General features: G+C 43.4%; 3 protein-coding genes across 3 annotated transcripts; 2 read left to right on the forward strand and 1 right to left on the reverse strand.

The window, feature by feature from the left end:
* Positions 1 to 169: 169 nt before the first annotated feature.
* Positions 170 to 9883, reverse strand: LOC311104141 (ADP-ribosylation factor-binding protein GGA1-like). The gene is made up of 17 exons (XM_084145828.1): positions 9586 to 9883; positions 8876 to 8960; positions 7880 to 7955; positions 7645 to 7743; positions 7428 to 7551; positions 7233 to 7333; positions 7009 to 7089; positions 6508 to 6645; positions 6277 to 6358; positions 2860 to 2973; positions 2570 to 2722; positions 2397 to 2470; positions 2021 to 2202; positions 1545 to 1750; positions 1284 to 1453; positions 1090 to 1200; positions 170 to 953 (listed from the first exon to the last, which is right to left on the reverse strand). The coding sequence occupies exons 1-17, from the start codon at positions 9626 to 9628 to the stop codon at positions 843 to 845; spliced, it is 1950 nt and encodes a 649-aa protein (XP_084001954.1). The 5' UTR covers positions 9629 to 9883; the 3' UTR covers positions 170 to 842.
* A 186-nt stretch (positions 9884 to 10069) lies between these two features.
* LOC311104170 (MICAL-like protein 1) lies at positions 10070 to 17245 on the forward strand. Its single transcript, XM_084145865.1, has 14 exons — positions 10070 to 10503; positions 12094 to 12142; positions 12282 to 12423; positions 12540 to 12634; positions 12807 to 12931; positions 13035 to 13649; positions 13737 to 14994; positions 15310 to 15411; positions 15506 to 15632; positions 15815 to 15905; positions 16076 to 16149; positions 16305 to 16419; positions 16530 to 16573; positions 16752 to 17245. Exons 1-14 carry the CDS (start codon positions 10361 to 10363, stop codon positions 16871 to 16873), a joined length of 3102 nt encoding a protein of 1033 aa, XP_084001991.1. The 5' UTR covers positions 10070 to 10360; the 3' UTR covers positions 16874 to 17245.
* Positions 17246 to 17759: 514 nt separating this feature from the next.
* On the forward strand, positions 17760 to 21241 carry LOC311104167 (DNA-directed RNA polymerases I, II, and III subunit RPABC2). Its single transcript, XM_084145862.1, has 5 exons — positions 17760 to 17900; positions 18218 to 18287; positions 19449 to 19579; positions 20366 to 20437; positions 20565 to 21241. Exons 1-5 carry the CDS (start codon positions 17881 to 17883, stop codon positions 20653 to 20655), a joined length of 384 nt encoding a protein of 127 aa, XP_084001988.1. The 5' UTR covers positions 17760 to 17880; the 3' UTR covers positions 20656 to 21241.
* The last annotated feature ends 3605 nt before the right edge of the window (positions 21242 to 24846 follow it).

A 24846-nucleotide genomic window follows, 5' to 3' on the forward strand; every position in this document is an offset into this window, starting at 1 on the left:
CATAACAGAAGTTCCAACATTTACATAGTTGTATTGGAGAGCCTTTGAGGAAGGAGTGATTCAGCAAGACTGAAAGAACTTGACATACATTCATCTTTCTCTAAAACAGACTTCTTCCCGGAACAGGTAATCTATGAAGCTGCTAGGAGTAAAAGACTCATACCCAAACTCATATTTACATATGCAATGTCTGAAAAGCTTTATGGATCAAATGAGTAACCGGTAAAACCAAGAAACCATCCAAATGGACATGACCGTGAAAACAAAACTTAAATAGGCACAAATGGCAGATTAAATAGGACTTCAGTGTTAGAATGTGTCTAATTTTACATGACAAGGACATGAGGCAAATCATTCTCCGTGCAGAAGGAGAGGAAGAGTGCTCCTTCATTATCACATTAAGCAAACCTGGCACGGTGGGGTAAACACAGAACGTCAGCAGGGCATTCAACAGGACAGTCTACAGCTATATAAAAGAGACACAAAAGATAAAGATGAGCCTTCCACAAAACCTCCCAAAGGGTCCATTGCATGTCTCCCGGATCATGAAAGTAAACAAATAGGTTGTCTCTTCCCTTCATAGAATTTATACTAACTGTTAAAAACAAGACATGGCTGTAACACATAGTACTATTGCATGTTTGAAAGCAGCCAAAGAAAGTTCTGTAAAGATGCACAGAGGACATTACTCCAAAGCATAAAGCGTACAAACAGTTGAGAATGGCTAAGCAAGGTAATGAATAGAAATATAGAAGCATGTTTAAAAAGCAAGGTTTATGCCGTGTCTGAGTGTGGGATGCAAAGGCTCATAGCAGAGCCAAATATTGTCAATCTGTTGAATGTTAATGATTGCCCCACGTGTCTGAAGGTGGAAACTGTTGTAAAACTCCACTTTCATCATGGTCTTCCTCTCCTAGCGTGAAGGTTAGCCTGTATTGCAACTGCACCTTCTCCTGGAAAGAAGAGAATTCAGGGTTGAATAAGTGTTGCAGAAATCTATTTGGCTTTATAATTACAAGAAATGTTAATGTTGGGGATGCCACAGGGGTATATAACAGGCTTTCAATTAGTGTCTATACAGTCTGGTACCTTGTGAGGGTTGGCCAGCAGCATGATCTGTGTGATGGCAGCAGGTGGAAGGATGGGGTTGAAGGCTGGAAGCTCTGTTCCTGATGGGGGCTGTAGCTTCACTCTCATTGTCTACAACAGAGGACATGATGTCAACCCTACACTGACAATGGAACGGAAGGTGAAAAGACAGATTAAGAGAGAAGAGGTCTTACGTTAGGGACAGAGGACTGGAAGAGGATGTTGCTGACTGGAACCGGGGCGGAGGAGAGCATGGAGATGATCACCACCAGCACATCAGGAAGAGAGGGCGGAGAGTCACGTGCAAAGTGGAAGAGCACCCGCAAACTGTGGCCGTCAAACACCGTCACAGGCAACAGGCTGCCTGGAGACAACAGAGCAAGTTTAAAAGACTGTTCAAATGTGATGGACTATTAGCATAGCAAGTAGATACTATAAATATTATAGATACTTACTGGGCTTAATGGACTCAAGCGGCACAAAAACATCTGTCAGGGTCATTTCTATAGGGGGAATGACTGTGTGAACCGGAGAGGTGTCCAACAACCTATCACCTAGGAGAGCCACTGGGTGCTCAGGGGAGAAGGCTGGGATAGGACTTGGATTAGTTCCAGATTTGTTCTGGAGATCTCGTAGAGTAGGTTTGAACGGTTGCTTGTCCCTGAAAATAGATATGGGTACTACAAAGGTTGAACAATGTTGCTGAGTGTCTGTCATGATGTTACAACAAGTTGGCATGGTCAACACCTCATGATTCTTCATATATTGTTGTTTCGCTTCTACAGCACTTGAAGTGACTTTTTAAATCATAATGAATACAGTGGTCCATCAATACTGTACTAAGCAGCAACATAACTGGCAGACTAACACAGATACTTAACACAAACATCTCCTGCGGTGTAAAACCATCCCATGGTGAAGGGTTAGTTACCATTTGACCTGCAGGCCCTCTGGAGGTAGGGACTGCTGCAGCAGCGTCTTCCCCAGCAGATCCAACTCATCTAAGGCTGAACTTCCAGACGTGGCTCCAGTGGAAAGAGGCTGGATGTAGGGGGGCGGATCTGGACTCAGTAATACACTGGGCGCTGCTGGGATATCAACACTGTCGGAAGACTGTTGCAAAGAAAGCGACGCCATGTGTAAGACAGAGACGTTACACTTGTTTTTAGGTATAAATCATGAACCTGCCCAAGTAATGGCAATCTATCAAGCTAAAAGGGACTCAATGGATTTGGTGTTAACTGTGAATATTATCCATCATCTCACATCATGTCTCCCTGTGTGAAGTGCTCAGTTCTCCCCCTCACCTGGAAAGAGTCCCAGGCGGTAGAGTCCTCAGGCTGGGAGGCCGGACTGGAGGTGTGGGTCCCCTCACTCAAAACTTGGAAAGATAGGCACAAAGTGACCCATAATGAACACACACAACGTGGAAGTAGCAGAGGTCTTGGAAGACTTAATGTAATATGTTGTCTGCTCTTACCTAGTGACATTAGCTCATCGTCAAGGAGACTGATGCCCATCTCCTGAGAGGGAGCATTTAGGCTGTCTGTTGGAGTGGGGAATTCTGGGTAGGAATGAGGTGACTGGGGCGATGTGTCCAATCCCGATAGATCACGCAGCGCCGTACTACTTCCTGTAAGAGATAAGTGTACAGTGAGAGCTCATCTTTAGCCCATGCATGTAATCATATACTCTACTCCACTCCTATGAAGCTTGTGTCAAGTGACCCTATCGTCCCTATGGATGTCTCATTGACCCATTGCTGCTCACCTGTGAGCCTTTGTGTGTTAGCTGAATTGTTCCCGTTCACCACCTCCCCCTTCACCTGCTGCCTGTACAGGTTGATGACCTGAGTCAGGCTGTCGTTGGCCTGGAGGATCTCCGCTGCCCACACACACAAGGAGAAACAATTGTTATATACTGTACATCGTCACCCACATATTCTTCTCTCTCTGTACCTCTGTAATCGTAAAAGCCTTGGTTTCTTGCACATCAATATCCGAAGCCTCCTCCCTAAGTTTGAGTTATTCACTGCGTTAGCACACTCCGCCAACCCTGATGTTCTAGCAGTGTCTGAATCCTGGCTTGGGAAGGCCACCAAAAATTCTGAAATGTCCATCCCCAACTACAACATTTTCCGTCTCGATAGAACTGCCAAAGGGGGAGGGGTTGCAATCTACTGTAGAGATAGCCTGCAGAGCTCTATCGTACTATCCAGGTCTGTGCCCAAACAGTTTGAGCTTCTACTTCTAAAAATCCACCTTTCCAGAAATAAGTCTCTCACTGTTGCCGCTGGCTACAGACCCCCCTCAGCCCCGAGCTGTGCCCTGGACACCATATGTGAACTGATTGCCCCCCATCTATCCTCAGAGTTCATACTGCTTGGTGACCTAAACTGGGATATGCTTAACACCCCGGCCAACCTACAATCTAAACTAGATGCCCTCAATCTCACACAAATTATCAACGAACCTACCAGGTACAACCCTAAATCTGTAAACATGGGTACCCTCATAGATATCATCCTGACAAATTTACCCTCTAAATACACCTCCGCTGTCTTCAACCAGGATCTCAGCGATCACTGCCTTATTGCCTGCGTCCGTAATGGGTCCGCGATGAAACGACCACCCCTCATCACTGTCAAACGCTCCCTAAAACACTTTAGCGAGCAGGCCTTTCTAATTGACCTGGCCCGGGTATCCTGGATGGATATTGACCTCATTCCGTCAGTAGAGGATGCCTGGTTGTTCTTTAAAGGTGCTTTCCTCTCAATCTTAAATAAGCATGCCCAATTCAAAAAATGCAGAACTAAGAACAGATATAGCCCCTGGTTCTCCTCAGACTTGACTGCCCTTGACCAGCACAAAAACATCCTGTGGCATACTGCATTAGCATCGAACAGCCCCCGCGATATGCAACTTTTTAGGGAAGTCAGGAACCAATATACACAATCAGTTAGGAAAGCAAAGGCTAGCTTTTTCAAACAGAAATTTGCATCCTGTAGCACTAACTCCAAAAAGTTTTGGGACACTAAAGTACATGGAGAATAAGAGCACCTCCTCCCAACTGCCCACTGCACTGAGGCTAGGAAACACTGTCACCACCGATAAATCTACAATAATCGAGAATTTCAACAAGCATTTTGCTACGGCTGGCCATGCTTTCCACCTGGCTACCACTACCCCGGCCACCAGCTCTGCACCCTCCGCTGCAACTTGCCCATGCCCCCACTGCTTCTCCTTCACACAAATTCAGACAGCTGATGTTCTGAAAAATCTGGACCCCTACAAATCAGCTGGGCTAGACAATCTGGACCCTTTCTTTTTAAAATTAGCCGCCGAAATTGTCACAACCCCTATTACTAGCCTGTTCAACCTCTCTTTCGTAACGTCTGAGATCCCCAGAGATTGGAAAGCTGCCGCGGTCATCCCCCTCTTCAAAAGGGGGTGACACTCTAGATCCAAACTGTTATAGACCTATATCCATCCTGCCCTGCCTTTCGAAAGTATTTGAAAGCCAAGTTAACAAACAGATCACCGACCATTTTGAATCCCACCGTACCTTCTGCTATGCAATCCGGTTTCCGAGCTGGTCATGGGTGCACCTCAGACACACTCAAGGTCCTAAACGATATTATAAAACGCGATCGATAAAAAAGACAGTACTGCGCAGCCGTCTTCATCAACCTGGCCAAGGCTTTCGACTCTGTCAACCACCGCATTCTTATTGGCAGACTAAATAGCCTTGGTTTCTCTAATGACTGCCTCGCCTGGTTCACCAACTACTTCTCAGATAGAGTTCAATGTGTCAAATCGGAGGGCCTGTTGTCTGGACCTCTGGCCGTCTCTATGGGGGTGCCACAGGGTTCAATTCTCGGGCCTACTCTATTCTCTGTGTATATCAATGATGTTGCTCTTGCTGCTGGTGATGCTCGGATCCACCTCTATGCGGACGACACCATTTTGTATACATCTGGCCCTTCATTGGACACGGTGTTAACAAACCTCCAAACGAGCTTCAACGCCATACAACACTCCTTCCGTAGCCTCCAACTGCTCTTAAACACTAGTAAAACTAAATGCATGCTCTTCAACCGAACGCTGCTTGCACCCGCCAACCCGACTAGAATCACTACTCTCGGCGGGTCTGACCTAGAGTATGTGGACAACTACAAATACCTAGGTGTCTGGTTAGACTGTAAACTCTCCTTCCAGACTCACATTAAGCATCTCCAATCAAAAGTTAGATCTAGAATCGGCTTCCTATTTCGCAACAAAGCCTCCTTCACTCATGCTGCCAAACATGCCCTCGTAAAACTGACTATCCTACCGATCCTTGACTTCGGCGATGTCATTTACAAAATAGCCTCCAACACTCTACTCAGCAAATTGGATGTAGTCTATCACAGTGCCATCCGTTTCGTCACCAAAGCCCCATATACTACCCACCATTGTGACCTCTACGCTCTTGTTGGCTGGCCCTCGCTACATATTCGTCGCCAAACCCACTGGCTCCACGTCATCTATAAATCACTGCTAGGCAAATCCCAGTCTTATCTTAGCTCACTGGTCACCATAGCAACACCCACCCGTAGTCTGCGCTCCAGCAGGTATCTCTCACTGGTCATCCCCAAAGCCAACACCTCCTTTAGCCGCCATTCCTTCCAGTTCTCTGCTGCCAATGACTGGAACGAACTGCAAAAATCTCTGAAGCTGGAGACTCTTATCTCCCTCACTAACTTTAAGCGTCAGTTGTCAGAGCAGCTTACCGATCACTGCACCTGTACACAGCCTTTCTGAAATTAGCCCACCCAACTACCTCATCCCCATATTGTTATTTATTTTGCACCCCAGTATCTCTATTTGCACATCATCTTTTGCACATCTATCATTCCAGTGTTATACGAAATTGTAACTATTTTGCACTATGGCCTATTTATTGCCTTACCTCCATAACTTACTACATTCGCACACACTGTATATATATTTTCTGTTATATTTTTGACTGTATGTTTTGTTTACCCCATATGTAACTCTGTGTTGTTGTTTTTATCGCACTGCTTCGCTTTATCTTGGCCAGGTCGCAGTTGTAAATGAGAACTTGTTCTTAACTGGCTTACCTGGTTAAATAAAGGTTAAATAAAAAATGAATAAAAAAAACAATGAGGAGTGTCTGAAAACTCACCCAGAGCCTCATCATTGTCCTCTGTCTCACTGGCCAGTCTGAACAATGTGGGTCTCATCTTCTCACAGCGCTGGTACAAGTCCTAAACACACAAATACACACTATCAAATGTCTGTATCTGCATGCAGTGCTTTGTATACATCATATATAGGTGATGCTGTTATGGCAATGTGGGAGGTGTCTCTGTGGTTTGTCATAGCATGGTGTTGCTTGTGTATCAGTGACACAGACCTTGATGAGCTCTGCATTGCTCTGTAGGTTGGTGGTCCTGTCGTAGTCCTCCAGCAGCTGAGTCAGTAGGCTGACACTCTCGTTCACATCCTGGATGGCGTTCACACGCTTGGACACCTTCTCCGCCCGCTTCTGGTCCTGAGACACACACACGGGTCAGGAAGAAGAAACCAGGGAGGGAAGAGGGGGAAGGAAATGATCCTTTGTCCCTAAACTAAGGACAGATTCATGAAAACACTGAATGATTCTGACAAGGAGTCAACCCCTCAGGGCAGAGCACCCACTTTCTCACTCAGTGAGTGCTGCTCACTCAGTCCCCTTACACGACAGTATAGTACTAAAGCATTTGGGCATTCTCTTTCTCTCCCATACTAACACACAGACTAGATAATACAGTTCATACTGTGCGATGTGATGTGCATATCTGTATTACTGTAATGTAACTTCCTATATATCTATTTTATTCATACATTTACGTGAGCTTGAGAAAAGAGACTGTACCTCCTGCACCATTTCCTTGATCAGTTTGTTGGCTGCTTTCAGGTCCTCAGGGTGAGTGCTGTTCAACAGGCGAGCCAGTGTCTACCAAGACACCAGGGACACCAAGAATTTAAAGTTAGAGAGAGGGGGTGGTAAATGGAGTGGAGAATGCATGGTGAATCACATTTGTAATGCAACATTTGAAAAAAATACTTGTATGTTTCTTTTGTTTAACAATGCATTACCTTTGACTTCTCCTCATCTTCAAATATGGCATTTTTTGGTCTGGGAGGTGGAAGCGGGAGGAATTTGTCAGCTGGAAGAACTGGGTCCTGTTTGACAATGCCTGGTTAAAAAAAAAAAACATAAACCAAGGTAAACATAACATTAACAACTACCTAAACAACAACTGTGCGTCCATCACTATCAGAACAGCTCACCCTGTTTTTTAAGCATCTGGTAGGCATCAGCGATCTTTGCCTCGTCAGGCAGCCCCAGTGTCCAACTATAAATGAGCTCCAACACCTTCTTCTTCACTGGCTCTGGAGCCCGGGTGCCGAGGTACTGAGGGAGAGAGCAGGAGCATGCTGAGTGATAGAGCTTATCCAATCTTAACATACTTGCTCAGTGAAAGGCACAGACAGAGCCAATCATTACCTTTGGAGAGACCACTTTGATGAGCTCGTTGAGGAAGCGAAACTTGCCCACCTCACTATGGAACCTTTCCCCACAGCTCTTCATGCACGTCTCCAGCACCTGGTTGTACACACATCACAAGTGAGTCACACAATTAATTTCTTCAATATGAATGTAGGCACACACACTACACAGAAGGCTGTCAATTGTATTGGCTCTGATTCCCATTACAACACACTGCCATCACTCAACTCACCATGAGTGCCTGCATGGCCTCCCACTCCTGAGGTGACTGGATCTTGTGAGCCAGTAGCCTTGTGGCCAGCTGGGGTCTGAAATGGAACATAAAGAGTTTGATGGGAATGAAGTTGGCAGCAAATCTATCTACCATTGACTATTGTACAACATGCAATATTGCCTCTCCCTCTACTCTAGACAACACCATGTTTTTTAATTGAATGACACAGATGTCAGCACAGGGTCAGTGTCAGAAATCTTAAAGGTGCAATATGAAGAAATTGCGCCGCCATTTCCTGGTTGCTAAAATTCTAATAGTTTACCTAATTTCAGTTTATGTGGTAAAACAAGCAAGCAATGTATAGTGTAGAGAATCATTGTACCATCTAAACCGCTGTGAAATATATTTTCAATAATGACAAATATTGTATTTTCAGCTGTATGAAGTTGGTGTACAAAACCAAAAAATGCAAAAACGAAAGTTAAGAATGGGAAGCATAGAAACAGAGCACATAGAACAAATCTACCGCTTCTTAGACTTGCTTTCAATGAGAATGACAGATCTCCCGAGTGGCGCTGTGCCACTATAGATCCTGGTTCGAATCCAGGCTCTGTCGTAGCCGGCCGCGACCGGGAGACCCATGGGGCGGCGCACAATTGGCCCAGCGTCGTCCAGGGTAGGGGAGGAAATGACCGGCAGGGATGTAGCTCAGTTGGTAGAGCATGGCGTTTGCAACGCCAGGGTTGTGGGTTCGATTCCCATGGGGGGCCAGTATAAAAAATATAAATAATAATGACGTATGCACTAACTGTAAGTCGCTCTGGATAAGAGCGTCTGCTAAATGACGTAAATGTAAAATCTATAACTCACATTCCTGTGTGAATTTGGTTGGTAGCCCAAAAAGTTATATTGCAGCTTTAAGTAACAAGCATGTACTCAGTACAGCTACTCCTGAGAGGTGAAAACAATAGTGCTAAGACGTGTACATGTTATTAGACACTGACATTCACATACCCCTCCAAATCATTGTTGAGCTGGTCACAGAAGGCCTGGATGCTGTCCCAATCTGTGTCTCTGTTTAGTGGGTTTGTGGCCTTGTCTGTAATTGGAGAATTAAGGAAATTGGGAAAAGGGGAAGCAAAGGTTAATCAGAATATTTTTTCGATAGTAAATGACACATATCCATGTTTAATTCAGGAAACTGTCAAAAATGAAGAACATCAATCAATTCTGTTGCATAACTGTTTTAAAACAGATAATTGCAAGTACTTTAGCTGTCCAGCAGTAACGTTACTTTGGACGACTTTGCAAGGGACTCCAACTCTCTCACTGACGGAGTGAGCTAGGCGTCTTGCATTTGACACACTGTCACATAGCTAAGCTTATAGTCACTATGGCAGGATATGAATTCACGATAGGTGGCTTGCTGGTTCCCGTATCTAGCAAGAGTTTGATGCATTCTCTCTAGTCTAGATGGTTCTGGGAATCTATCTGGCTAACTAACTAGCTAGCTAGCTCACGTTAGCTTTCCAGCTGGCTAGCCAAACAGATAGCTAGTTAGTTAGTTAACGTGCTGTTTATGAGAGGTCTACAGTCCCTCCCAGTTTGCACCTTGATTTTGCTTAAACTGTCATCTCGGTCGACAGCGAAACGCTTATTTTCCAAGAATGCATGCTCCAATAGCTCTCTCTACAGCCTACAAATACAACTTTAAAAATACTTACTGATACGTGACTCCAAACTATCCGTGTCAGGCGGCGCCGCCATCACTACGGGAATTCCCTTTCCCACGAAAGAGTCTCGCGAGGAACAAATTTGAAAGCTCCCCTTCTCACCTCTTCAACAGTGATGGATGGATGATGAACGCAATGACAGCTGGCACTGGCGCATAATAATATATAACACATACTTTTTTTTATCATACTTTCTAATGAACCTTCTCGATCATACTGTAGTTGTTTATTGTCAACCTGTGCAAGCAGTTTCAGATTTCTACCTGTTTTCTCTACCCTCTAGTGGCACAAAGGTGTACTGCTGTACATGTGAATATACAGTACAATTACCGTGTGGTACGGTAACGGGTTTGTTTTGGTGTTTATTCTGTGTGATCAACTCTTCGGGATAGTACATTATTTCGGAAAGCCACGAGAAGGAAACAAAGTATCACCTTTATTTAAATGTGACCCAAAAGTGAACGAAAAAACGAAAAAAATACTTCAGTGAAAAGATTTGTTGTTGTGGCAACATTGTACAACAAATCAACCCGCGAAAGTGGACGTTGCTCGCTATTTTTTACTTCAAGGATCTACTTCGCTGAGATTAGAGAATTTGGGGGAACACATTGGAAGCAAGTTACAAGTGAAGTCACACAGGTTTTCTCAGTAAAAACAATGTAGCTAGTGGATGTGCTACATAGCATTGAAGATCCAGGATCTGACCGGTTGAGGTTGAAGTGGTTGTTGACTTTATCAATTTAACATGGGAGGATGAAATTCTATCATGGGGTCATTTAAAGCTTTACAAGAATGGTGTCGCATAAAATGCGAAAATTACCCCAATGTGGAGATAAGGAACATGTCTTCTTCATTCAGAGATGGACTGGCGTTTTGTGCCATAATCCACAAACACCGACCTGATTTGATGTAAGTATATAAAATAAGTTAGAATAGGAATGTGAGTTCTCCTGTGAGCTTCCCCATCCTCTCTACTACTGCGGGCCATCACTGGCACCAAGTCTCCCACACAATCCTACCCTTGTAGCTCTGCCCCAGTCAGTGTGTGTGTTGAATGTGAGTAGATTGTTGACAGTAGGCCTATAGGACGCACAGTCAGACTCAGTTCCTGCCTGTCCTTAGGCTGATCCAGACTCTCTAATCTGTAGCTGTAGCAGGGACCTGAATGCTGTCACAGTGGATTTGTCTGCCCTGACACACGGAACCACAGCATGGCCTAAGCTCCAAGTTAACTCTCCTTAATCTTCCTCTCGCTCTATCCTTTCCTCTCCCCCCTCCATTCTTTAATGGAAACGTCTCTAATGTTAAACATGTAAAGTGTGGTGTACCGCAGGGCAGCTCTCTTGGCCCTCTACTTTATTTTTTATTTTTACTAATGACCTGTCACTGGCATTAAACAAAGCCTGTGTGTCTATGTATGTTGATGATTGAACCCTTCATGCGTCAGCAACCACAGCTAGTGAAATCACTGGAACCCTAAACAGAGATTTGCAGTCAGTTTTAGAATGGTTGACCAGTAATAAACTAGTCCTGAACATCTATAAAACTAAGAGCATTGTATCTGGTACAAATACAAAAAGTTCTAGACCTCAACTGAATCTGATAATCAATAATGTGGCTGTTGAGCAAGTTGAGGAGACCCACTTACTTGGTGTTACCTTGGATTGTAAACTGTCATGGTCAAAACATATTTATTCAATGGTTGTGAAGATGGGGAGAGGTCTGTCCGTGATAAAGAGATGTTCTGCTTTTTTGACACCACACTCCACAAAGCAAGTCCTGCAGGCTCTAGTTTTATCTTATCTTGATTATTGCCCAGTCATATGGTCAGGTCCTGCAAAGAAGGACCTACAAAAACTGCAGCTGGCCCAGAACAGAGCGGCACGTCTAGTTCTAAACTGTAATCAGAGGACTAATACCAATACTATGCATGCCAGTCTCTCTTGGCTAAAAGAAGAGGAGAGACACTTCTTGTTTTTATAAGAAACATTAATGTGTTGAAAATTCCAAATTGTTTGCATAGTCGACTTACACACAGCACTGACACACACACTTACCCCACCAGACATGCCACCAGGGGTCTTTTCACAGTCCCCAAATCCAGAACATATTCAAGAATATGTACAGTATTATATAGAGCCATGATTGCATGGAACTCCCTTCCATCACAGATTGTTCAAGTGAACAGCAAACCTGTTTTAAAAACAAACAAACAGATAAAGCAACACCTCACGGCACAACGCCTCTCCTCAATTTGACTTAGATATTGTGTATTTATTGTTATGTAGGCTGTGTGTGATGTTTTACATTTATGTAGTTCTGTTCTTGTCTATTAATGTTCTGTATTATGCTATCGCAGCAGCTAATGGGGATCCTAATAAAATACCCATTCCCTCCCTCCTCTTCATTACATCCCAGTGTTGTTGGTCAAATTATTATTTAGGGGTCTGTGATGGCCCATCATTTGTATCACATAGTACTATTCTGCTTTTACTCCAGAGACTTCAACTCCCTCTCCAAACATAATGTTTATGAAAACAATCATCTGGTGAGTTTTACGTAATTATGTTTTACCTGCATGCATGACTAACTGTCTCAACGCATGTTTATGTTCAAACATTGCACTACATCTGTTTATATTGTCCTATCTGTCTGGCATTTAATTATTGCTCCCTGTCTCCTACCAGGCATTTGAGGTGGCACAGTCAAAGCTGGGCATCCCTGCATTGCTGGATGCTAAGGACATGGTGTCCACAGAGGTGCCAGACCGGCTAAGTGTCATCACTTACCTCTCCCATTACTACCACTGCTTCAACAAGAAGTCTCATGGTGTGTGGCTAATTGTGTCATAGTCAAATTGGGAAAACAGCACATGCTGGGTTGGTTCCTCCTGTGTTTGTTTGTCAAATGTGTGTATATTCAAAATGTGCATCTTTACTAAGCAGCCAGTCCAGCCAGTTTGAAGACGCCATGTGTCGCAGAGTGCTCCAGTCACTCCAAGAAACAACCTGACTCTCCTGGAGGTTTAGAGCCATCTAAGGTAATGTAATAAAGTTGTAATGAAGCCATTTTTATTAGATTTGTATTTATTTATTATTACTTGATCTCAACTCTGTCCACAAAGTTATATATCTCAATCTCCTCTTTCTTCCCAAACTCTCACATTTCTTCTTCTTTACTGTTGCCTTTGGCTGACCTCACCCGCTCAACAGTCAAGGACAGAGGAGCGATCCATCAGAGGCAGGCCATGCAGCATTTGTGCCTCCTGCACGAAGCACGTCCACCTGGTGCAGAGACATCTCACTGAGGGGAAACTCTACCACCGCAGCTGCTTCAAGTAACAGCACTGCTCAGAAGGCAACGCTTATCCTTATCTGCAGACAGTGAAATATCATCTGTGATTTGTGTCCCTCTCATGTCATCCTGTGTTTCTCTTTCAGATGCAGTGTGTGCAGCAACACTCTCTTACCAGGGTCTTACAAAGAGGGGAGTGAAGTTGGCTCCTTGGTCTGCATCCACCACTTGACAGCCAGTCAAAATGCCCGCTCCGACTACAGTAAACAAACTGGATCAACAGAGAATCTACACAAATTAGATGAGCAGGAGGTGACACTATCTCAGGGTGGATTTACAGACAACCCCGATCTCCCTCATTTTATTGGAAAAACAGACTCAGGTGAGACAGTTATTTGTGGAAGAGGAGAGACAGAGACGGAGGGAGGTGAGAGAAAGACAAGGCAAGACACACTCAAGAAGCCAAGGCCACCCCGTCCTCCAAAGCCCATTGTAGAAGAGGGAACACTTGAAGATGCAGGGACACGGCCCATTCAGACAACAGAAACAAAGAGCCCAGATCCCTGTGGGCTCACACTAACACCAGACAGCGATTTGGCTTCTGGAAGCCCTGGACGGCCAGTACCTGCACCCAGACGGGTGTTAGACTCCACCCCTCCTCGTCCTGCACCCAGAACCCGTCTACCTAAAGCCTCTGTTCATCTCCCTCTCTCTGCAGGTTACCCAGTTGATAGAAAGACTTTACCCAATCCTTCTCGCAGGTGAGTTTGTTCATCAGACATAACACATTATGTAACTTTGAGTAGAATTGTCCAATGAATGCTTATTTATTTAACTTTTGACATCAGGTTTGGCCAACCCAGTGGGCCCCGTAAACCCAAAGACCCACCGTGGCTGGAGCTTGTCCAGCCAGGGCCCTGGCCCAAGCTGCCCCCTGCCCCGCCCCCTAGTATGCCCAAGCCCCCACGCTCAGGCTCTATACCCTCCCTCAGAGGGAGTTGGTACAGAGCGAGAGAACCCCCTCCCAACCCCTTTGGGGAGTTTGAGGATGAGGAGGCTGATGATGATTACACAGGGGAAGAGGGCACAATGAGAGGTGCTGAAGGCCAAGCACAGCCCTCAATGGTAACCAGCCAGACATGGTGTGGTACCAGTCAGTTAGCTGAAGCAGCCAGCTCACATTGCCAAGCTAATTTAGAGGACACATCCAGAGAAGTTGACAAGTCTAATCTTGCTGGAGCGGATAGCACAGTAAATTTACCTGAAATTGCTAATGCACCAAAGGTAGACAGTTTAGCTGAAGCAGGATGCTCACTTCCTGTATCTAATTTAGCTGAAGAAGCTGTTTCAATTGGTATATCTGAGTCAGCTGATGTTGGTGGGATAGCTAACATGGCTGAAGCAGCTGGCGTACTTGATGTATGTAATTTAGCAGATGTTGGAGTTGGAGAATCAACCAACTTGTCCAAAGCAGCTAGTTCACTTGGTTTGTCTAATTTGACTGAAGCTAAAATCACAAGTTCTTACTTGGCTGAGGCCGCTAGTTCACTTGATGTATCTAATCTATCTGAAGTAGCCAGTTCACTTGATGTATCTAATCTATCTGAAGTAGCCAGTTCACTTGATGTATCTAATCTATCTGAAGTAGCCAGTTCACTTGATGTATCTAATCTATCTGAAGTAGCCAGTTCACTTGGTGTATCTGTTCTAGCTGGAGCTGGTGGGTTAGGAGGTTTAGTTGGAGCAGTTAGTGCACCGAACATATCTAATTTAATTGAAGAAGCTAGTTCATATGGTGTTTCTGAAGCTTCTGCCGGTTCACTTAGTGTGTCTAATTTAGCTGGAGCTGATGGCATATGCAGTGTAACTGGAGCACCAAGTGCTCTTGGCAAATCAGATATAGCCCAGAGCCTCTCTTTGCCCAAGAGTGTGTCTGTGCCAGCAATCTCCACTAGTCTTAGTTCCGCCTGTACTCAAAGCCACCCCCCACCAACCTTGTCAACCAATGGAGCAGCAGCCAGTCCCTCCCTGCTCAGACCCCCATCGCTCCCTAGTGTGTCTGAAGTGAGTGACTCTGACCAGGTGCCCACCCCCTCTCACAGTAAGGTAAGGTGATATTCTGCTCTTTTGTATCCACTGATATCTATGTCACAGCTCAACCTGCCCAAAATACAGAACTTATAAGCTTGTATTACACAACACATAAATGTTATGCAAAGATATCAGGTTAAGTGAGTTTCAGACTGAAACTATTTTCCAACATGTTTAACATATAAGACAACATGTTTTTCTAAGATTCCTGCATAACAACATCTTCCCTGTACTGTAGGTTGTAGCCTAGTCAGGATAGCTGCTTGTACTGTGTGTGCTTGAATATTACAATTGTGCATTTCACAGAAATGTCTTCAATCTCCAATTTAGCAGGTGTGTAAGGAGAACCCTTTCAATCGTAAAGTCTCCCCCTCTGAGTTCCCCAAATCCAAGCCTGCCCCTGGACATGGCTTCCCCCTCATCAAGAGAAAGGTGAGAGGATATCTCAGTGTAATGAAATTAACCCATTATCCAGTGTTTTCTCCAAATCAGAACAGTCCCCTAGTACACATGCATGTCTCCTCAGGTGCAGACAGACAACTATGTCCCAGTGGAGGAGCTGCAGGTGGAGCTGGGGGAGCTGGAGAAACGAATGGACAGGCTGGAGTTGAGAGGGGTGGAGATGGAGAGAAGCTTGAGAGACTGCCCGAATGGTAAGTGTCTGTAGTTGTAAGTGTCTGTAGTGTACACGGCAATGGAATAGTATTTTTTGTAACTGTAATGTATTGTACTTATTATTAACATCCAAGTAATTCTTCAGATTATCATATAAAGTGTTGTTGTGAGAGATTAATTGTTATTGATAAGACTAGTGTCGTCCACCTGTTTGTTTCAGACCAGGAAGAGGAGGACATGTTGGTGGACTGGTTCACTCTAATACATGAGAAACACATGCTTGTGCGCAGGGACGCAGAGCTGGTGTACATGTAAGTGCACTGACCTGAAATTATATCAAAGCAAGACAGCACCTTCATAACACCTTTATTATCTCTGCTTCTTTTATCATTCCCAACAAATGGACGGTGTCTCAGACATAAGTGTGTGTGTTGTAAATGAAATATTTATGGACCTGATGTGTTTGTATGTGCACTCCAAGGGCCAAGCAACAGAATTTAGAGGAGAGACAGGCAGACGTGGAATATGAACTGAGATGTCTCCTCAACAAGCCAGGTGAGTGGCCAGTCTTCACACAACCCTCCCTCAATTATCTACTACTCCTCAGCAATTTATCATTCTGCTATTATTAATAATGTGTTATGTGTTGTTCTTTGACTAATCTAATTGTTTGTCTCTCCTCATCTCCTCCTCCGTCATCATCCCCCCAGAGTGTGAGTGGAGTAAGGATGACCGTAGTAGGGACCAGCAGTTGATGGAGGAGCTTGTCACCATCATTGAACAGAGGAACCACATCATCAACAGCTTGGATCAGGACCGGCAAAGGTGCATGAAAAACTCATAGATGAATACTGAGGGCCATTGATTCAGACAAATTTCATAAAGAAGTTAAATGATGCTCTTGCTCATACCTACCAATGGTTTGTATTTTTCAGGGAAAAAGAAGAAGATGTGCTGTTTTCCATGATAAAGAAGAAAGGTGAGGGGAAAGTATTTTCCAAGAGTGTTTATTGTGTTGTTGTCTTTACTGTTTTCCTGTGTCTGTTCACACTGTCTTTCATTCCTATTGTCTTTCATTCCTATTCCCTCAATACTACACCTCAGACTCCTTAATTTCTCAGAATTTGACCATGGTATCACTATTTCTCCATCCTCAGATTTTAAAAAAGAGTCTGGGAAAGACCTGAAGATGTTAAGAGCAAAGTTCAAGCCCATGAAGGTGCTGAAGATGCTGAGTCATAAAGACTCTAAGAGCAAAGGCTCTCAAAAGAAGAACTGAGTTGGAGTCGGGCTCACCCTATAAGGAAGGAACAAATTGGACTATATTTGTAAACAAATACACATTGAGCCACAATGGAATGCTTCATAATTGTAGAAGATTACGGGTAAGAGATGGAGACTCTTGGGCTGTGGATGAGAGTGGATAAGAATTAAGAGAAGCCTCTGATGCAGAGAATATGGATTTAATTCACAAGTGAAAAATACTATCCTCATTACACCTCCCCATTACACTGCACTTTTTGCACAAGATGTGCTTGCTCCTGCATTCAGTAAAGCCTCAGTCAGCCTAAGATGAGTTGCTGAATAGAATCATTCACTAATGGGATGAAAGATGACTCCTTGGTACATTTATTTTTGCAGCTGAACTTTTTTAAATTATATTTAATAAAACATTGTACTTTGTATGAACAGAATGCATTTGTATGATCATAATCTTTTGATAATGTTTAGATTTTAAATGTCCTTTGAATGTGTTTCTTCAAATGTACCTCATACACATGCCTAATGTATATTTCAATTAAGTAGTACAGGCTAAACAGGGTCTTTGCTACTCCAGATTGTGGCAATGCTTTCCATTGCCTGTACAGTCTTATTTATCAGGCAAGGTCTTAGTGAGATTGAAATTCACACTGTATTCAGATCTTTGTTATTTATGTGTGGCCAACGTGGGAATTAACTACTTCTTGGTGATAGGTATTTTATCATGCTCAAAACTACATTCTAAGATCTGAAAATAAATGTTTAGCTAGTATAATACATTTGGAAACATAAGCCAACATTTATTTTTTAAACGATATATTTTTAAAACAAATATCTCGTTCATGTGTTGAGTTGCTCTGTGGAACCATATACTATGGTGCAGTTGTTAGTGTACCAATTAAGTCGACGCACCACGAGACCGGAAGTTGCGTAAACGAATTATATCAAACTTGACAACAACGTCTTGAAATTCGCTATCTTTGTTTTTTAAAACACTCGTTTTTTAGCAAACTAAAGAAAGGGAACATGTCCGACAACGAAGGAGAGTACGTATATAGAATATTGCTACCTAAAAAAAATGAAGTACAACAATGTGTGTCGCATGTCTTTTTAGACTCTCAATGTGGGGACCTTTCATGCTCTCCCAGTGATTTTAGCGCAACGTGGGGACCTTTCATGTTCTCACTGGGAGAACATGAAATCACTGGGAGAACATGAAAGGTTCCCACGTTGAGAGTCTAAAAAGACATGCGACACACATTATTGTACTTAACCAATTTAACTGGCTAAGTTAGCTCACGTTGCCTCCACACTCCACTGTTCACTTGTTCGTGGATTATTCTTCCTCTTGTCACCTCTGCAGTTTTGATGATGGAGACTTCGATGACGCTGAAGAGGATGAGGGATTAGATGACCTGGAAAACGTTGAAGATGTGAGTTTGCCACCAATTTGTTCTTCCTAGTTATTAACTCTGTTATCTACAGCCCCATTCTCATCCACGGGGCTGTAGTGGAACAGGTTGAGAGCTTCAAGTTCCTTGGTGTCCACATCACCAACGAACTATCATGGTCCAAACACACCAAGACAGTCGTGAAGAGGGCACGACAAAGCCTATTCCCCCTCAGGAGTCTGAAAAGATTTGGCATGGGTCCTCAGATCCTCAAAAGGTTCTACAGCTGCACCATCGAGAGCATCCTGACTGGTTGCATCACCGCCTGGTATGGCAACTGCTCGGCCTCCGACTGCAAGGCACTACAGAGGGTAGTGCGTACGGCCCAGTACATCACTGGGGCCAAGCTTCCTGCCATCCAGGACCTCTATACCAGGCGGTGTCAGAGGAAGGCCCTCAAAATTGTCAAAGACTCCAGACACCCTAGTTATAGACTGTTCTCTCTGCTACCGCACGGCAAGCGGTACTGGAGCGCCTAGTCTAGGTCCAAAAGGCTTCTCAACAGCTTCTACCCCCAAGCCATAAGACTCCTGAACAGCTAATCATGGCTACCCAGACTTTTTGCACTGCCCCCCCCCCCCCCCCCCCCCTCTATTATGCTGCTGCTACTCTGTTTTATTATTTATGCATAGTCACTTTAACTCTAGCCACATGTACATATTACCTCAATTACCTCGACTAGCCGGTGCCCTCGCACATTGACTCTGCACCGGTACCCCCCTGTATATAGCCTCCCTACTGTTATTTTATTTTACTGCTGCTCTTTTGCTTTTATTTTTTTTACTTAACACTTATTTATTTTTCTTCTTAAAAAAAATTCATTGTTGGTTAAGGGCTTGTAAGTAAGCATTTCACTGTAATGTCTACACCTGTTGTATTCGGCACATGTGGCAAATACAATTTGATTTGATATAGCAAGCGTCATTGTATCTGGACAGATTTATAGTGTTTTAGTCATCTCATGTGATCTGACATTCATCTGATGCTTTTTTATTTCACTATAATCAAACTATTACTGTCTGTCACCTATTCAATGTTCAACAATTTCATCACCAATTCAAACTCAATTTATTAAAATTGTCCCATCCTCTTCCTCCTCTTTGCTCTCTCTGTCTGTTTCTTGTTGTCCTGACCTGTTACTAGGAGGACCAGGAGAATGTGCAGATCCTGCCTGCAGGGGAGGGGTCGCAGGCCAACCAGAAGAGGATCACAACCCAATACATGACCAAATATGAGAGGGCCAGGGTGCTGGGGACACGTGCACTCCAGATAGCGTGAGTACACCTCAGCAGTGTTTCAATACGCTAGGAAAGTGAAACTCCCACTCCTTTCCAGTAATGTCTTTCTGCTCTTGAGTCCCTGTGAATACGGTCTATTAAAAAGAGCCTGTGTCCAGCCTGTTAGTTGAGAGCTAGTAACCATCTATGGGTTTCTCAAATGAGCATTTCGGAAGTGAATTTAAATACGATACAGAGATTACCTTTACCTTTATTTCTTACATGTAATGCATATGTATGATTCCACTCATGTCTTGCCTTTACTCAAGACAATATTTTGTCTGTAGGTGAATATCAATATAGAAACAGAGAAACTAGGACTCAACTAGCTAAAAAGACAACCATAATACACGTGACAACTGACTGCATCCTAAACGATCAAATACGAAGGTAAAGCTAGCTGTTTGGTAAAGAATTACAACAACAAAAACATTCCCAAAGCCAACGTGAATCACAACATTACACCGTAATGTTTGAAGGAGCTAAGTGCCTACAGCATGGCTGAAAATATGTACAATAAAGGGAACAAAATATAGCAGTGGGCACGGAAGATAAATCTCCTCTCACATGGATGCCACATTCCCAGCGTATTACAACAGATGTCTTTTTTTGCCACTACGACAGGTACCACTCACCTTGTGCTCTTGCCATATTCTCTACCTCAGGTGTCAACTGCAGGTTTAGTTGGTGACGAGTATTCTGCTGAGTATGTGGAGGAATGTGTAGTCTGATATCTCTGACATGTTGTCTCTGTCACTATTCATACCCTTTTCTGTGATATAGGATGTGTGCCCCAGTCATGGTGGAGCTGGAGGGAGAGACAGACCCTCTGCAAATTGCTATGAAAGAGCTAAAGTAAGCTATGCTTAATCTCATAGTTGTTTTCCAGTTTATGATGGAAGGAGTCTATACAGTTTGATACTTGGAGAGTGTCTGTTACTCTTCAGTATATGATTGAGTGTTTTTTCTGTGACCGTTACAGGTGCAGGAAGATTCCCATCATCATCCGGCGGTACCTTCCTGATGGCAGTTATGAAGATTGGGGCTGTGACGAGCTCATCATCACAGACTGAGCCAGACCAAACCGGACTGCCAGAGCCAGGACCAGACCGCCTCACAACCCACTAGGTTGGTGTGAGTGCAGGCTTTTGTTCCAGCAAAGCATTAACACGCCTAATTCAACTAATCAGGGTTTATTTAAGACTATGATTCATTGATTAGTCAGATATTTTTTGTTACTGCTTGGCTGGAACAAAAGCCTGCATAGATACTGGTCTTTTGCTATAACATCAACCACCCCTTCACTGGGCCAACCAGCTCCACAGACACAGGCAACCAGGAGAGTGAAGTCATCAATTGATAAGACTTTTGGAATTGTAGGCCTGTGACCTCTCCCACTGTATCTCCATTTATTTTGAAAGCATTGGAGCATAGACACTCAATGAAGTGAAAGTAGGGCTTCTAAGAGCTATGTACTATTATTACAGCTGTATTACAGCTGTCATTCACAAGGGGGAATTGTAACTCATGTCTACATTTACATTGTGTTAGGAAAACATGTCATTGTGATTATGAATAGTTTTGTGACAGGGAAGAGCAGTTGCTGTGAAAGAGCTCTTCGTTTGTTTTATTGTTGTGATTAAATTGTTTTGTAAGAAAGTACTTTTGTATGTTTTTTCTTACCAACACAATTTACTTATTGCATGCAGGTCTCAGTACATGACTGTTTTTGATCAGGTTTAGAGCAAAAACATGTTTTTTAATGCAGGGTTAATTACAAAACATCTGTAATTAAATATCTGCTACAAATGGGGCAACTCACATTAATTTTAGTGAATAACTTGCTGAAACAATTTCAACTATGCTCTGAGCAAAGCTGCTTTAAATAATCCTCCCAAGAACTAAGATTTCTAAGAGTTCTGTGTCATATTTCTTAGATATCAACTTCATATGTTTTTCTTGGAGGCTGGATGAAGTACTGAGTCACACTGACGTGACCCAAACACAAATATAGACTGAAGGAATGTGTTTTGCGCTGGATTTTACTGCGTCAGTTGTGTATCCTTTACTCTGTACCATACAAAGCTCTTGCACCAAGTTCCTCTGAATTTTACACTTAGTACAGATAAAACACCTATCCAACCCAACACCCCAAATCGCATGGATATGTTTTCACAACCCAACAGTCAGTGTTTTTTTTCTCCAGTTTGACTTCCACAGTCAAACAGCTCTTTTTATATTATCATGAAAGTTCTACCCATACCTCCCTATGATGGACAGATACTGAAACTGGCATAGCTCTCACCCTCTCGCTTGTTCTATCTACATACACTCAAACAGACAAGCACAGTCAATTCATTGTTTTAGTGGAAATGGGTTGTTACTGAGGCAACGAGCCCTACCCAAGGTTGGGAGAGGGGGCCGAAGAGGGACCCTTGCCCAATTAGCAGATTTGGTGTAAGTGGCTGTGACACCCCAGTCTAGTTTTACTTCAGTCCTTACAGTGGACCTACATTCTACTACAGGCCGAAGGAGTAGAAAGAAGGAAAGCTGTTGGAAAGAGGATGAGGGAAATGCCCAGGTCAAGCAGGAAGAAAATATAACTTTTCTGCCTTAGTCAACCAGGGACGTGCAGTTTCTGGCCTGTGACGCTTTTTATAGGAAACTCATTTTATTTGAGCCTCGTTCAACCATCCTGTGAAACTAAACGAGAGCGAAGTTGACAGGATGGTGGACCAGGCACGTTTTCTGTAGGCCGCTCCACATTACATTTCTTAGCTATATTTTGCGTGATTTAACAGGTCCACAATGTGGAATGGCATTGGCACTATCTTTTTTTTTGCTCGTCCTTTTGGATCGCAACAAATTTGAAAGATTGCCTCCTGAGGATGGCATGGCATTCCTTTCAAATGGGGCACAAGATCTTCACATGGCCATTTCCTCAACCACAGAAAAAGGGGCATCACTAGGGTAGATCCACTCTGATGATGGCGTACGTGCATAATGTCTGTCCTCTGCCCTGGGCCTACACTTACCTCACACCCTCCTTCTGTGTTCTCTTGTCCCCCCGTTCACTTCTGCTTGGCAACTTCTGTCCATTTTTGTACCCATTCCACGAAACTACACTATTTGAATCTCCTGCAGCGTCCCTCTTTACCTCCATCATACAATAATTCTGCCCACATCTCTATCTCTCTCTCTCCAGTTTTGGAATGTTTTAATCCCATTACAGTCCCAACCTGAGCAGGGAGGGGAGTTTGGGGGTGGGTGGGGGTGCAGAGACTGTGCAGCCAGTATGAGAGTCCCTTTGTATCCCAGCGAAGCTACAGGCCAGGCAGTTATGGGTATGGCTCCCTCATTGCCCCGTTTCCCTCCTCCCCCTGTTCCCTCTCAATGGCTCTCTTTGTCTTACCAAAGTATCACACAGCCGATTAAATAGAGGGAATTAGAGTCAGGCTTAACCCGGAACACACACACACAATCACACACAAGCATGGCCATAGGCATAGACACACATGATTTGAACTGCTGAAGTCCATGCAGTGGGACCAGTCAAAACAGTGGACCATAGTGGGGTTCAGTGTTGTCTGTACGGTGCTATGTGCTGTATAGTAGTCTGTGCAATGAGCAGTAATGTCCAGCAAAAGGGTTCTGTGCCTAGAGCTCATGGACGAGGGCTGCCATGGTTTTCAATATTCTGTAATCATACTTAGCCTAACTGAATTAGCCATTATCCATTAGCTGAAATTGCTTTTGTTAAGTGCATGAAACAATGAATGAGTCACTGGGAGCTGTGCATAACTGCTGTTGTTGCATCACCTAGCCCTAGCCTAATTATGTAACTTGAGGAAAATAAGAAGAAAAAAATCACATTGGCAAGTAGCATTTATGGTATATTGGAATTCAGACTATGATATTGACTGTTTGTTGTCCAATGTCATCTTACCTTTCTCAAGCCAGCTGGTATAAAAACATTTGTAGAGACAGACTTTTACAAAAGCAGAAAGAATACAGATTTATTTAGTGTGAGAGAAATTCATTAGTCATCACGTCGCTAAGGTTTTGTTTCCGCTAGTATATACAGGTTGTTTTGTTCAGCTGGCAACACTTACTGAGAAAACACAAAATACAAAATAAAACAACAATAACAGTCAAGAGTTTTCAACATGGTGAAGAAAACCTGTTAACAGCGCATAAAAACATAATTCCAGCAAATATAAATAATAATTGTAATATTCATAAGAACAAGCAATTCCTAAAGCAAGACGTAGGATTTAAAAAGAAATGTCATGTGCTTCTTACACTCAAGGCATAATATAAAAAAATGACCCAAAAGATATCAAAAGTAGTGCTGGGCCAAAAGGTAGCACTACCATCATTTAAAATAATAATATTGAAATCACTTATATTAGAATAAAGTGAACATACAAGGTATTATTTCACATTACAAGATGAAGGGCATCCAACTACAGGTACTGTTATTTTGGAGTTGTCTCTTGGTACCTCTCTTTAGACAATAACCCCTTGGATTGTTGCTTTTCTGTTTCAAACATGGGGTGGGTATTTCATTACACAAAGGTGAGTTGGAGCTCTTACGCTCTGTAGGCTCGTTAACTCATTCATGCATTCTATTACTCACTCAATCTCAGGCAACTGTGTTTCTATAATGGCATTTCAGAAAAGCCATCAACAGGTAGCAAAAATGTTACAACAACTATCTACAAATCCAACATTTTACACTGAGTGTACAAAACATTAGGAACACCTTCCTAATATTAAGTTGCACCCCCTTTTGCCCTCAGAACAACCTCAATTAGTCGGGGCATGGACTACAGGTGTCGAAAGCGTTCCACAGGGATGCTGGCCCATGTTGACTCCAATGCTTCCCGCAGTTGTGTCAAATTGGCTGGATGTCCTTTGGATGGTGGACCATTCTTGATACATATGGAAAAACCCAGCAGCGTTGCAGTTCTTGACTCACTCAAACAGGGGCGCCTTGGCACCTACTTCCATACCCTGTTCAAAGACACTTAAATCAATTCACCCTCTGAATGGTACACATACACAATCCATGTTGCAATTGTCTCAAGGCTTAAAAATCCTTCTTTAACCTGTCTCCTCCCCTTCATCTACACTGATTGAAGTGGATTTAACAGGTGGCATCAATAAGGGATGATAACTTTCACCTAGAGTCACCTGGTCAGTCTATGTCATGGAACGAGCACTCAGTGTATATACACATTTTGAATGTCAAACAATTAAGA

Source organism: Coregonus lavaretus, assembly GCF_964263955.1.
Source record: "Coregonus lavaretus genome assembly, chromosome: 28".
Taxonomy (NCBI): Eukaryota; Metazoa; Chordata; class Actinopteri; order Salmoniformes; family Salmonidae; genus Coregonus; species Coregonus lavaretus.